At 38.5% G+C, this 15,840-nt stretch overlaps 1 protein-coding gene and 1 pseudogene across 1 annotated transcript; both read left to right on the top strand.

Annotated features, from left to right (window-relative positions):
* Positions 1 to 1,932: 1,932 nt before the first annotated feature.
* On the top strand, positions 1,933 to 5,400 carry LOC103933363 (annotated as a pseudogene).
* Positions 5,401 to 13,010: 7,610 nt separating this feature from the next.
* LOC125475393 (putative F-box protein At5g15660) lies at positions 13,011 to 14,251 on the top strand. Its single transcript, XM_048580114.1, has one exon. It carries the CDS (start codon positions 13,070 to 13,072, stop codon positions 14,249 to 14,251), a length of 1,182 nt encoding a protein of 393 aa, XP_048436071.1. The 5' UTR covers positions 13,011 to 13,069.
* Positions 14,252 to 15,840: the final 1,589 nt, after the last annotated feature.

The raw sequence follows: 15,840 nt of genomic DNA, 5'->3' as shown, positions 1-15,840 counted from the left end.
CCGCTATTTGAATCTCTCTGCTTTTGTAATAGGCGTTGAGCGCCAATTTAAATTTCATTTTATGGAAAAGGATCCCCGTTGGATCATTTTTCTGGGATCCGAGATATTATAATCATTTTCGTTCTTTGTATATTGTGTGATAAAAAAAATTATTTAATATTTAAAATTAAATATAAATAGTACTTAACGAAAACTGACCGCACGATATACGATGAACGGACATGATTACGAGATCCTCCGGATCCCCAGGAAAAGGATCCTCACAGGATCCTTTTCCTCATTTTATGCCACTTAATACTACCCAGGGTGGGCACAATCCGGTTCTACTTCCAAAGCGGAATCTAAATCGAAAAATATCATGAGGGAAGAGAGAAAGCTCGAGAGGGGAAGAGAGATTCGGGAGAGGATTCTAGAAGATTAGGGAAGGGGACACGTGTCAGCTCGGGATGGTCCAAGGCGGAAAATATCTCCACTTGGAAAATTACCAAAATGCCCTTACATTCCAAATTCCATAGAATCTTCGTTTTAGCTTAAATTTTGATTATGCTCGCTCCCACGCGTTCGTAGTGACGAGACCTACAAGTATTAGCCAAGGAAGCGGGTCTTACGTGACACGATAAGGTAGTCAACAAAAGTCAACATTTTTGCATCGAAGGGCATTTTCGTAAATTCATGCTCTAAAATTATAAAAACCGTAATAATTGAGGACGGGTCGTTACACGTGAGGTGTGAGGGCAATATGAGAATGTATGTGGGATGTATTAAGTGAAACTTTAATTAAAAAAGTATAAGTGAGGTATATGAGGTGTATTCACAATATGTGGGTGTGAATAAAACAACCCTTATGTGAAATATGAAAAGCCTATGCATATTTTTTTGCGAAAGTTAAGGGTCTATTTCGTGGCGTTTTAAAAAACTATTTTGTAAAACAAAAAAGACAAATAAGATTTTTCATTTTATGATTTAAGAACAATGTTTTATAAAACAGCCTAGGCGCTGGGCAGTGGTGAGCCGAGACATTTTCTTGCAAATTAGTGGGAAAAATCGGATGAGCTCTAGGCGGCTAGGGGGGCTAGGCAAGGCTAGGCTATGCTAGGCGAAGCTGGGCGGTTTTTATTTATTTTTTAATGAAATAAAAAAATAAAATAAAAAATCCTATCTAAGTCTAAGTGGTTTAAAATTGTGAACTTGTTGTACATGTGTCATCCTACAATACTCCTCACTATGGTTATATGGCATATATGCTTAATGTGTTTTTAAATTTTGGACTTGTTGATTCTCTTTTTACATTTTATCATTCTTTTATTATCTTATCCATAAATTTCATACAAGTATAATTTTTTGTAAGTGTCAATATGCACTTATTTATAAGATATACAAGAAATTTACCTAAATCCGCCTAGGCCGCATAGCAGCCTAGGCGCTAGGCGCCAGCCCGCCGTTCGACTAGCACCTAACGTTTTTTAGAACCTTGTTTAAGAATGCTTTTAGTTATTTAATCTCAAAATAATTTACAAGAAAGAAAACATTAAAAATGTGTCTACAGCTAATCTAATATCCAAAAGGAGGAATTACGTTCCATTCGTCTTTTTTTATTTCATCAATTTAATGTAAAATTAAACGTAATATTTGAATGGTTAGTTTTGTGTCAAATAAAAAAAAATAGTAAAATTTGAACATATGATTCTCCATAAATCTCGAAATTGACTAGATTGCCCCTGTTTTCTTTGGTAGCTATATATGTTGTGATCGTGGAACTCCAAGTTTATTTAGTACTATTGAATTTTGGCATCTTATGTGGTAAATATGCTTAAAAACGATCTACCAAGCGTTAGGGACTTGTAGTTTGATTTAGTTTGGCTCTCAAACTGGTGGTGTTCTTTCCTGTGTATATATACATGTGAAGAATTCTTGTGGGACTAAATTGCCAAAATGTTCCAGGCACATGAAAGTGAAACTTCTGAAGATAGGACGGTCGAAATCCTATCCAGGTTGCCGCCCAAGTGTCTGATACGATTCAAATGCGTACACGAGTCTTGGTGCACTCTCATCAATGGTCCAAGTTTTGTGGCCAAACATCTCAACAATTCCATGAACAACAAACTCTCATCCTCCACTTGTATCCTTCTTAACCGTTCCAAGTCACACTTTTTTCCCAGACCAGATTTGGAAACGAGAAGTTTTCTGGTCCATGATTAATCTTTCCATTGATAGTGATGAGCACAACCTTCATTATGATGTTGAGGACCTAAATACACCGTTTCCATTGGAAGATCATGAATTTGTGCAAAGTCACGGCTATTGCAATGGGATTGTTTGTGTAATAGTAGGGAAAAATGTTCTTTTATGCAATCTTGCAACGGGGGAATTCGGGCAACTTCCCCATTCATGCCTTCTTGTACCTTCCCCTCCCAAGGGAAAATTCGAATTTGAAACTACCCTTCAAGGATTGGGATTTGGCTATGATTGCAAAGCTAAAGAATAAAAGTTTGTGCAAATTATAGAAAATTGTGAGTATTCAAATGATGAGCAAACATATTATCATCGTATTACTCTTCCTCACACGGCTGATGTATGCACCACGACTGCTAACTCTTGGAGAGAGATCAAGCTTGATATATCAAGCAAAACCTATCATTCTTCTTGTTCAGTGTACTTGAAGGGATTTTGTTATTGGTTTGCAAGTGATGGTGAGGAATACATACTTTCATTTGATTTAGGTGATGAGATATTCCATACAATACAATTGCCCTCTGGGAGTGACACGCCCGACCTTGATATTCCCCAAACATCAGGGTGGGCATGTGTTGGCCGACACCTGAAGATGACGAAGCCATATTAGGATGCATGAGAACTAGAAACAATTAACCAACATAACTAAAACTTGCAAATTTAATTATAATGAATATGCAATTATGGAACGTGTTCGGAGCATACAACTAATCCGAGACACTAAAAAGGAATAATATAAAATTGAATGAACAAAGAGATGGGTCCTACACTGAGAGGACTCGAAGATGCCGATGCGGGAGTGCCTTGATGCTGGGATTGTGCACCTCGATTCTAAGTCCTTGGGGGGGCGCAAAACAAAACATAAGTGGACTAAGTTGATAAATAAGTAATACTAAAACAGTTAATCTTTAACGTATTAACCCTTAGGTTTAGAAACTCATAGTATAATATGTAATAGGTTTTCCAAAAACCCTAGCGTGCCATAAAACCTTTCATAAAACATATATCATATAAAAAGTGCTTGGTAGTGGTAGTACAGGGTATATATATAAGTATATATATTAACATATATCTTCAATCGCCAGAAGGCACTACATCTCCCGACTGAAGCCAATATAATTATCTTCCACCCGTAAGCACTAACCAACGCTCGGCCGAAGCCAATATAAATATCTTCAGCCCGTAGGCACCAACCAAATGCCCGGCTGAAGCCATATAAGTATCATTTGGTTGTAGGCATTACCGTTCGTCCTTAGGTAGTATCATTCGCCCATAGGCAGGACTGTTGAGTAACCACTAAATAAGTACATAAAAACATTACAATAATATTTCTAATATATATATCATTCGCCCATAGGCAGGACTGTTGAGTAACCACTAAATAAGTACATAAAAACATTACAATAATATTTCTAATATATATATATATATATATATATCTCTTAATTGGAGTTTAGTAGCTAAAACGTCATATCGTAAAACCACGTTCACAAGTATGTATATATAGTCATTAATCATATATACCACAAGGAATGTAAAGTCGATAAAGCATGATAATTCATAAAGCGTGAAACCAATTTACTCATAAACATTTCATAAAATGTAACCAATAAATCATGATTTTCATGTATGCATTTCTAATAGTAAAATCATGCATTTTAGAAGGGGTCCACTCACAGATACTTCGCCATTGATGAGCCATGCAAACTAGTAAAGACAGAAACTCCACAATAAATGCACCTAAGCACATAAAGGGTCTCATTAATAAAACTCTACTATAATGATTGAATTTGGAAAAAACGAACGTCGGAAACAGATTCAAGATGTTGAATTACTCTAAGAGTGGTCCCGGGCAAATTTTGTAAAAGTCAACACAAAGAATATTCCAGAGAATATTCCATCCGGGTCAAGTTAGATCGGTCAATGGGTACATGGGTCGACGGGTTTGGGCCGGTTCAGCTGGGCTGGGCCGAGGGTTAGTGAGCTGGTTCTCATTTGGGTTGGGCTTGGGTTCTCTAAGTTGGGCCTCAAGGTTAGGCTCAGGTTACTTGGGTCTGGGTCGAGAGTATTAGGCTGGGTTCCATGGCCTAACGAGTTGGGTTGGCATAGGCTAGTGGATCGGGTTTTGACCCGTTCTCAACCATAGCCTACAATCTACCTACCAAAAGGAAGACCAAGGGACAAGGAAGAGATCTACACCAATTTAAAGACGAGTGGTGGCTGGAGTTGGCCAAAAAAGGGTTTGAAAATCACAATATTATTGCTAGAATCTGGGAAAGCCTTTCTGTGATGTTTCTTCATGGTTTTGTTGTCCAAAACATACAAATATGATCAGAAATGAAATATGAGGACAAAGGAGGAAAAATGTTTAGGTTGTTTCGAAGCTTACCTACATCGGACGTGATGGAGTCGGGAAAAGAATGAACAATGGCCTCAGCCACTATTGAGTTTCCAGGTCTCCTTGCTGAGGTTCATGACGACGAGGTCTAGGTGGTGAGAAGTGAGGCGCCTCGCCAAGGCTGTGATGGTTTTTCAAGTGGGGTTTTTCCCCATGGCACTATCTTGGTGCTTGCCGTGAGAGAAGGGAGAGAAGTAAGAGTGAGTCAGGAAAGAGAAAGAACTGTGAGAGAAAGGAGATGAGAGGCTTGGGCCCAGGGGACAAAAATCAAGGGAGGGCCTCTTGGCATACCTATTAAGACCAAAAGCAAAAACAAAATACCCTCGTTCCAAAATTCGTAAAATTAATTAGGACGGGTTGTTACAAGGAGAGAATATGGTTTTAAGCTTTATAATCTTTTTCTGTGTAATGAATCCATTGCTTCTTTTTGCTCTTGTTACAATACAAGTGATGAGGATTCTACATTATATGAAATATGGGTAATGGATTATTATAACGGAGTTAAGAGTTCGTTGACAAAATTACTAAACATTGGACCCTTAAAAAGCATTCAGAATCCATCGATATTTTGGAAAACGCTTCTTATGGTTTCCTCCGATGGAAGAGCCAGCTCTTATAATTCCAGTACCGGAAATTTCAACTATCTTCATATTCCTCATATTCTAAATAAGGTCTTAGATTTCCATGCTCTAATTTATGTGAAGAGTATTGTCCTAGTCAATTCACTTGAGGGCAAATTAGGTTCCATTTTCTCCTATTTGTATACATGATTTGTTGACATCATATCCACAGAAGTAGTACTCATAGCCTAGCGCTGTTCTGAATCTCATCTTGTGTTACGTTTAACTTTCATATATGATTTTTTACTATCCCCTCCTTATAGGGTTTTATTTTGTTTTATTGATCAATCGAATGTCTTTGCTTGGTCCTTTAATTAATCTCAATTCGTATACATAGTAATATTATTCTTACAAAAGTAGGAGGCTTCTCAAACCAAACTAGGAAGCGTTGTATTGAATAAGAGTAATATTATTCGTATACATATGTCTTGGAGTAGAAGGTCCTAAATAAGAGTAGGAGGCTCCTCAAACCAAACTAGGTTGTTGCTACTAGACAACGCAAACTTAGCAAGACGATGGGCAACCCCATTACATAAACGAGAAGCATGAATAAATTTCACTCTAGAGAAGGTGGAAGCCAACTGCAACAAATCCTTCGCGATCATACCAAGAGCCGATGAGTTCACCACAGTGCCATTAAGGACTGAAATAACATTCATAGAATCGTTTTCAACTACGATCTGTTGACACCCTTGCATCTGCGCAACCTGCAACTCGTACTGCATGACAAACAACTCCAGGAGTGGAATCGAAGTGACCCCTGGGAGTTGTTGGCCCCTAGCCGCCAAAAAACCCTCTCCCCAGTCCTGCAACACTGCTTCAACCTCCCCCCATATTCGTAGGACCTTTCACCGCACCATTCATATTAACCTTAACCCACCCTTGGCTAGGAGGAGACCACCTCTAGGTAGGTACAACCCCCACCCTAGCAGAAGCACAATTTGTTGCTTGAAACACTAATAGCCAAGACGAAACCTTCTGCCACACACCCATATGAGACATTTGAGCACCCCTTCATACCCGTGAGTTCCTTTCTTGCCATATGCCCCACATGATCACACAAGCCAAGTCAAAATCCACCTCCTTATTTTCCAGCACATAAGCAACCAATCCTTCAAAGACAGTCTAAAACTCTCGGACAACCGTATACCAAAGGGAGAGCTAAACCACACCGCTTTAGCAAACGGGCATCTAAGTAACACATAGCCGCATTTTCCTTCTCCCTTTTGCACACCCCACACTCCAACTCCACTTCCACTCCTTTCCTTTGAAGGTTGACTTTGGTTAGAAGAATATCATGACACACCCTCTAGGTGAAATTCTTAACTTTGGGAAGGATGTTAGCCTTCCATAGATTCTTCCAAAGTCTCGCATATGCACTAACTGTATTAGAGGAAGATGCACTGCTATCCGAAGATTGTAACCATTGCCGAGCAACCCAATACCCACTCTTCATAAAGAAGTGACCCCTCTCGTCATGATGCCACACCAACTTATCCTTTGGAGTACGAAAGTTGAAAGGAAGAGAAAGAATCAAAGATACTTCATCCGGGCTAAAAAAATTCCAGTAACAAATTGGTACGCCACACCCTTGTAGAAGTATCGATCAACTCCTTAACCTTCATGTGAACTCTTCCAGGAAGAGGTGTCGAGGCTAAGGTACCTACCGATCCAACCACACCCTTACTGTTCGTCCATCACCCACCACCTACCTAGACCCATGGACCAAGACCTCCCTCGCCATTACAATACTCTGCCAACAGTACGAAGAAGACGCAGATGCTTCCACTTCCCAAAAAGAAGAATTCGAAAAGTACCTTGCCTTGAAAATTTGCGCTACCAATGACGAGGGATAATGGAACACTCGCCACCCTTGTTTAGCTAGCACTACCATATTAAAAGCATAAAAATCCCGAAACCCTAACCTTCTGCTTTAGATTTACACATCTTATTCCACAACCTCCAATGAATTTTCTGATCCTCCGAACCATTCCCCCACCAAAAGTGGGCCATAAGTTGATGTAATTCATCACAAAAAGTCTTCGGGAGCAAGAAACAATTCATCGCATAAGCCGTGAGGGTTTGGGCAACAACCTTTATAAGAAGTTCCTTCCCCGCACTACTCAAAAGCTTACTTTTCCACCCATTAAGCCTTTGCATCACTCTTTCCTTGATATATGAGAAGGTTTGTTTTTTATTCTTCCCCACACATATCGGCAACCCCAGATATATTTCATGCCCTTCTACCAACTGAACACCAAGGAAACCTGCTAACATTTGTTTGTCATACTGGAGCACATTCGCACTAAAAGCTACACTACTCTTATCGAAGTTCACGGATTGGCCCGAAGATTGAGAGTAAATATCCAGTATATGTTGAATCACCGCACATTCGTCCACATTTGCTATACCAAAGAGAAAATTGTTGTCGTCAAACAAGAGGTGTGAATCGGGGAGCTTGCTCACGCAGCTGAATACCACTCAACTGCCTTAATTGCTCATTCTATGTAATGAGCGCCGACAAGCCTTCAACACATAAAAGAAACAAATAGGGTGATAAAGGATCCTCTTGCCGTAGCCCACGTGACGGAGTCAAATATCCACTCGGCTGCCCATTGATTAGGAAGGAGTATGACACCAACTTAATGCACGCCATCACCATTTTTATCTAATCGGTATCAAACCCCAACATTACCATTATAGCTTCCAAAAAGCACCACTCTACTTGATCATAGGCTTTACTGAGATCAAGCTTAAGTGCAAAGGAACCCTCCCTACCATTCCTCTTATTATGTAAATAGTGCTCAATCTCTGCCACCATAAGAGAATTATCCGAAATTAATCCTCCAGGCACAAACGCACTCTGATTAGTCAAAATAATCGTGGATGTCATGCCTTTAAGATCATTAGCAATCACCATAGCACCAAATTTGTAGAGCACATTACACAAACTAATGGAGCGTAATTGTGACATATCTTGTGGCTCGTTCACCTTTGGAACCAATACAACGTGAGTGAAACAAACTTCCTTACTTAAATAGCCAAACTGTAGAAAAGATCGAACCGCCTCCACCATCTCTGGACCCACAATATGCCAAAATTGTTGATAGAAGAGTGGGGACATGCCATCCGGTCCCGGAGATTTTGATGTGTGGGAAAAACAGCCACCTTAATCTCCTCTACGGAATAAGGTTGTAACAACACCTCATTCATTTCCAGAGTAACTCTCTACGAAACGGCCCCTATCACCTCTTGAACGGCATTAGAGAGAACCCCTTGTGTCCGGAAAATGCACCTAAAAAAATCCACCACCGTATCCTCAATACCTTTTGGCGAGTCATACCACACCCCATTATCTCCCCGTAAGCCCTTAATGGTGTTTTTCCGCCACCTATTCGAAGCGCGGTTATGGAAGAACCTTGTAGTCCAATCACTTCCTTCAACCACTGAGTTCTCGCCCTCTGCCGCTAAAAGGTTTCTTCTTTACCAAGTAAATTATCTAGCTCTTGCATCAACTCTCCCCTACATTCATGCAGATCCGGTGAAGGAGGATGCTCAAACAAAACCCTCAATTTATCTCTCACCTTCGTAATCTCCATTGTAGTATTCCCAAAGGAAGTACGTTGCCACTCTAATAACGCCATCCTAGTGGCTCTAATTTTGTCACACACACGGGTCAATGGTGAACCCCTCCGCTGCACACTCCAAGCAGCTGCAACCGTTTCTTCACAACTGCCCTCCTGTAACCACATCTCCTCAAACCGAAAACTGCAAGATTTCCAAGGGGTGCCACCCACCGAATTCCGAATCTCCACCACAATAGGCAAATGGTCAAATTTGGAAGGGTTGAGGTGACAAACCTTAGAATGCGGAAATAACTGTATCCAAGTCTGAGTAGCAAGCGCAAGGTCAAGGCGACACCGAACCTCATCCTCCATGTTATCTGTCGAAGTGTATTCACTACCAATAAATCCCAAATCCACCAGTTCATGGTCATGTATTGCCTCCTGAAACCCATTCATCTGACTCTCCCTTCTCCCAGCCCACCAAGTTGTTCTGACGAACTCAACACCTCATTAAAATCCCTACACATAACCAAGGAAGAGAACTTTCCCGACTTAACGTTGACAACAACGTCCATGACAAGTGATGCTCCACTTTATTCGGAAACCCATAGAAACCTAGTTTCAAGAATGAATAGCTTAATTAATAATAGTAATGTATTTTTGAATGCCATTAAGGATGACAGATCCATTAAGGGACCTGGATGGTCCTAGGACCACCTGGAAGTCCAGATAAGTGATTGTGAAGATCTTCCTCAATTATTTATTAACACATGTTTATAAACTCAACGCTTTTAGCTTTGTTGTCATAAATTTATTGTGTCAAACAATAATTGAGGCCACAAATAGATCATAGCCATTTTAAATGGAGAGGATTTGATTTTGTGAATTAGGTAGTATCTTAATAAAATTGTCCATCGTTTGAGAAAAAAAATTAAGTAAAGCAAATTGGTCGGCTTTTCTATCACTGCCCTTCGATATAACCGCCCTTTCCAAAACAACAACAAATCAGACATTTTGATAGAATTATGAAAATAAATACCAACCACTTTGTTCAATTCCATATCATCATTGAATGAGTTTAAATTTTGAAATTTATGTCTACCAACTAGATAGATCTTAAATTTTAAACTCGTCTAACGATGAGAAATATGGTAGCGAGCATCACCATCTATTAAGATTGATGAGAACAATATTCCCTTTCTTTAGGACAACATAGAATTAGATTAGACTATGTGAAAAGACAGAAAAAGTAGACTCTTTACTTCATTAGGATTGGTTTGAGATCAAGCAATCCCACATGGATGGAGCCCTTAGTACAACAAATCACGGTAGAAATCTACTTCACTTTGCACCCCAAAACAAAGAAAAGAAGCTATTTTAGTCAAAATAGTCTATGAGATTGGCATAATTTCTCACTTTGGTCTCTAAGATTTGAAATTTATAGAACTGGTTCCTGAATTTATCACCTTCAATCATTTTGGTTATTACATGACATATCCTCGTTAAATAAGGACCAAAATGACAAAAAGACCTTCAATTTAATAAATAATGGTCCAAAATGATTTGACAAAAAATTGAGAGTATTTTTGTCAAATTTTTTTCTTTATTTAACAGAGTTTTTTTACGTAAAGACCAAAATGATTGAAGGTGAACAAGTTAGGACAAGTTCTATCGATTTTAAATATCAATGATCAAAATGATGAGTTATGCCAATATCGGGAACCATTTTAACTAAAAAACCAAAAAAAAAAAAAAAAACCAAATATAGACAGCAACTGTTTAATTAAGAGTACTCTTAATTAATAACGTTGCAAAAATAGTGCACATGATTTTTCAGGATGTTGTCAATGGTCCTTTCATATTTGATATTTGAGTTTGAATGATTCAATTGGCCAAACACTAGTTATTTTATTTTATTTTTATTTATCAATAGGAATTTTAAATATTCTAGGAGAAGAACGAAAGAAATATCAAGTTCCTTTGAAGTATATATCGGATCCAATTATCCAACAACTCAACAAGAACTCGAAACCGGATGTGTTCGATTCAAAGATTGATGGGCCACTTGAGATTGTACGTACGACTAACACCTTCGATCAGTTGCCCAAGATCTTCAGGAAGTACTAGAATCGCATGCAAGCATGCCCGCAATGTTACTTGTTGATGACGTTTCTTTGCGGGTAGCCTTTCACTAAACCTGCAAGAAACATTCATTTTACTTTAAAGCCGAAGAAAAACAGCAGAAAAAAATTAAAAAAATAAAAAAATAAAAAAACCTTTCATCATGTACTTGTGAATTTCTAGTTGAGGAGAATTCGAAGCGCATACAAAGGGTGAAGATCATGTAAATCTTGTTCTAGAAAAGATGAGGATATTCATTAGGTCCCAGTGCTCCAAGAAAGTTTATATAGTTTTGTACGTGGGAGAACGAAACAAATATCAATTTCCGTTAAATTATCTCTTGGATCCAACTCTCCAACAAGTCATCAGGAAGTCCCAACCGGCCGGAATCTGGATGTTCGATGCAAAAATTGACAAGCTGATTGAGGCTGCATGTACGACCAACACCTTCGATCAACTGCTCAAAATCTTCAAGGAGTACTAGGTTGATTACTACTGATCGACAATAGTACTAGATTGCGGATCTCTTTTTTTTTGTTTTGTTTTGGCACATGACCCTTTTATCCTTTCGACAGAGTTGAAATCTTCCAACAGCTTTTATTGAGGCCCAAATAAATGTAAGTTATCCTCTTTAGTATACAAGATATTGTCGCAAAAATTAGATAACCAAAATTAGCCTCATTAAGTCTCGAATTTTAGTGCTTGCAAGTATACAAATTAGATGATGGTATAACTTTGAAACATGAATATCGTCTCACAGAGATCGAATTAATTCTAAAGTCTAACTAACTAAATTGAAACAGATTATAATTGTGAACGCACACTCCGGCTACAACCAAATAGCCATGCACGAGCCTGACAAGGCGAAAACCGCATTGGTGATCGAGTGAGGCACCTACTGCTACAAGTTCCTGCCTTTTGGTCTCAAGAACTCGGGAGCCACTTACCAACAACTAGTAAACATGATGTGTAAGAAGCAAATTGGAGTAACCATGGAGGTCTACGTCAACGACATCATGGTGAAGGGCAAGCAGCGATCAGACCACATCAACAACTTGGTGGAAACTTTTGACATCCTTAGAAAGTACAAGATGAAACTCAATCCCGCCAAATGCACATTTGGAGAATCTTCAGGCAGATTCTTACGGTACCTAGTAACCCAACGAGGAATCGAAACACATCCCAAGTAAATCCGAGCAATCCTAGAGACGAAATCTCTAACTACCTTGAAGGAGATCCGAAGTTTGACCGGACGAGCAGCCGTGCTCAATCGTTTTCTCTCGCTGTCCACCGATTGATGCAAGCCTTTTTCAAAGCTAAGTTTGAGTTCTCTTTCGGATCAGATCCTTCATATTGGTGGTGTGGATGTTATGTTTGAAGGGGACTCAAGTGTCTCGCTTACTGCAATGAATCGCCAAGAAGATGATAGCTCTTTGTTGGGTCCGATAATCAACGACATTCAAGTTTTACTTCAAGTCTTCGCTCGTCCAAAGCTGAATCATGCCTGTCGTGAGGCCAATCAAGCAGCACATAGATTGGCTCATCCAGGAGCTGTAAGACAGCTCGAGGGGTCATGGTTTAAGGAACCACTAGGTTTGGTCTCAGATATTTTGATTGATGACACTCAATGTAATTTGAATTGATTTTATGTGCTTTTTTTTTCAGGATAGTTATGTTTATGCAGGACACTCCTTTTTTCATTCGACCAGTTGAAATTCCCAACAAGATTTTTATCGAGGCCCATCTATGCATCCTATCCTCACTTTGTACGATATTGTACTTTTTCTCAAAAAAATGTAGATTAAAAGGTAAAATTTGAATGGCTTTGTATCGATAAAAAAAAAATTAAAAAGATAGTAAAATTTGAATGTTTTATCCTCCATAAAACTCGAAATTGACTGGATCGCCTTTATTTTCTTCCATAGCTAAATATGCTGTGGTTGTGGAAGCCCATGTTTATTTAGTACTGTTAAATTTTGGCATCTTATATGGTAATATGCTTAATAATTGAATCTTGATCTACCATGCCTTAGGGACTTGTAGTTTGATTTAGTTTGGCTCTCAAACTGGTGGTGTTCTTTTCTGTGTATTTCTATACATGTTAAGAGTTCCTATGGGACAGAGTTGCTGAAATGTTCCAAGTGCGTGAAAGTGAAACTCCTGAAGACAGGGTGGTCGAAATCTTGTCCAGGTTGTCGCCCAAGTCTCTGTTGCGATTCAAATGCATACGCAAGTCTTGGTGCACTCTTATCAATAGTCCAAGTTTTGTGGCCAAACACCTCAGCAATTCCTTGGACAACAAACTCTCATCCTCCACTTGTATCCTTCTCAACCGTTCTCAGTTTCACATTTTCCCGGATCAGAGTTGGAAACGTGAAGTTTTATGGTCCATGATTAATCTTTCCATTGATAGTGATGTGCACAACCTTCATTATGACGTTAAACCCTTAAATATACCGTTTTCTAGGGATGACCATAATCCTGTACAGATTCACGGGTATTGCAATGGCATTGTATGTCTAATAGAAGGGGATAATGTTCTTCTATGCAATCCTTCAACGAGGGAATTCAGGCTTCTTCCCAATTCATGCCTTCTTGTACCCCATCCCGAGGGAAAATTCGAATTGGAAACGACCTTTCACGGAATGGGTTTTGGCTATGATTGCAAAGCTAATGAATACAAGGTTGTGCAAATTGTAGAAAATTGTGAGTATTCAGATGATGAGCAAACATATCAACATTGTATTGCTTATCCTTACACGGCTGAGGTATACACCACGGCTGCTAACTTTTGGAAAGAGATCAAGATTGATATATCAAGTTCAACCCATCCCTATCCCTTTTCTGTGTACTTGAAGGGATTTTGTTATTGGTTTGCAACGGATGGCGAAGAATGCATACTTTCATTTGATTTAGGTGATGAAATATTTCATAGAATACAATTGCCTTCTAAGATAGAATCCGGTTTTAACTTTTGTGGGCTTTTTCTTTATAATGAATCTATCACTTCTTATTGTTATCGCTATGATCCAAGTGAGGATTCTAAATTATTTGAAATATGGGTAATGGATGGGTATGGCGGTGTTAAGAGTTCATGGACAAAACTCCTAACCGTTGGTCCTTTTAAAGGCATTGAGTATCCATTGACACTTTGGAAATGTGACAAGCTTCTTATGGTTGCCTCCGGTAGGAGAGTCACCTCTTATAATTCGAGTACTGGAAATTTCAAGGATCTTCATATTCCTCCAATTATGCATCAGGTTACAGATTTGCAAGCTCTTATTTATGAGGAAAGTCTTGTTCCAATTAAATGAGTTGAGGGCAAAGTTCCATTTTCTCTTATTTAATTTGTATGCATGGTATAAGGCTTGAGTTTGCATCTTCTAATTTTGCTTTATGGCCTTTGTACTATGTTTGTTTATTATGAGCTGGCTTTATTTTTCGGCTTTCCACATTTTGTCAGTGTTCTAAAAAACAGCCTAGGCGGCCGTCTAGACGCTGGGTGGTGGTGACCTGAGACGTTTTCTTGAAAATCAACTGGGCTCTAGGCAGCGCCTAGGTGGGCTAGGCGAGGCTAGGCAGTGCTAGGCAGTTTTTTATTTTTATTTTTAATGAAATTAAAAAAAAAAATCCTATCCAAATCTAAGGGGTTAAAATTGTGAACTTGTTGTACATGTGTCATCCTACAATACTCCTCACTATGGTTATATGGCATATATGCTTAATGTGTTTTTAAATTTTGAACTTGTTGGATACTCTTTTTGCATTTTATTATTTTTATATTATCTTATCCATGAATTTCATACAAGTAAATTTTGAACTTGTTGGATACTCTTTTTGTAAGTGTCAATATGCATTTATTTACAAGATATACAAGAAATCTATCTAAATCCGCCTAGGCCGCCTAGGCCGCCTAGGTGCCCGCCTAGACCTCGCCTAGCCGCCTAGGCGCTAAGTGCCAGCCCATTACCCGACTAGCGCCTAGCGTTTTTTAGAACCTTGCATTTTGTAATGCTATTCTAATTGAAAGTGTGATAACAATTTTTCAGAGTTAATTAGTGTTCCCCACTTTTTTTTTTTTTTTACTTCGAAATTCCCTTCTTAAAATCTAAACTTTTTACCCATTTAACATAATTAAGTTAAACTTTCTGCGCAAGAGTGCACACATTTATAAGTAAAATCCGGGGTGCTAAAGAAAATTTAGGCAATATATGAATTGATTTTATATTATATGTTTTATCATATTCTTAGTATATTTTAGTAATTATTTTGGTGAAATTTTGCTACTTTGATTTATATTTTTAACATAAGACATGCAAGATGAATTTTTGAGTGATTCCATTTGAAGGATATTCGTGAGTCTCTCAGCTTGTTCATAGCAAATTTTCAGATTTTTCTACCAAGTGAATAATTTATGGCGAAGAAGGTGTTTGGCCTTTTTGGCATCCAAGAAGGTGTTTTTTGACAGCAAGCCGTTCTTTAAATATTTTCAAGATATTTTAAGTTTTAAAAAGAGTCATCTTAGGCCTGTTTTGTAAGTGTCTAAGGCCCAGAATGCGGCTGCTTTTGTGGCTTGGCAAGTTTCCCATTATTGAACGTGGCTGCTTTTATGGCTGGGCAGATTTCCCATTATTGATTAGGATTATGCTTCCTAGTTTATCTTTAACTTATTATGTTTCCTAGTTTTGTTCTAAGACATTTTCAAGGACATTTTTATTTTGTAGTAGTATAAATAAGGCTATTTAGCCATTACGGTTCTTAACGCATTACTTTGGAGAATTCAGCTTAGAGAGCTTTTGACGATTCAAGTTTATTTACAAGATGTTTTTCTACCCATGTTCTTAATAATTTTTGCTTTATGGTTGTGTGTAACTAATCTCTTTTGCTAGGGCAAGGTGTGGTT

This window comes from the organism of the source record quoted next, unplaced genomic scaffold (assembly GCF_019419815.1).
Source record: "Pyrus x bretschneideri cultivar Hongxiangsu unplaced genomic scaffold, Pyrus_bretschneideri_v1 Contig145, whole genome shotgun sequence".
NCBI lineage: Eukaryota > Viridiplantae > Streptophyta > Magnoliopsida > Rosales > Rosaceae > Pyrus > Pyrus x bretschneideri.
The sequence above is the reverse complement of the archived record's forward strand: the minus strand, read 5'-3'. Positions and strand labels throughout refer to the sequence as shown.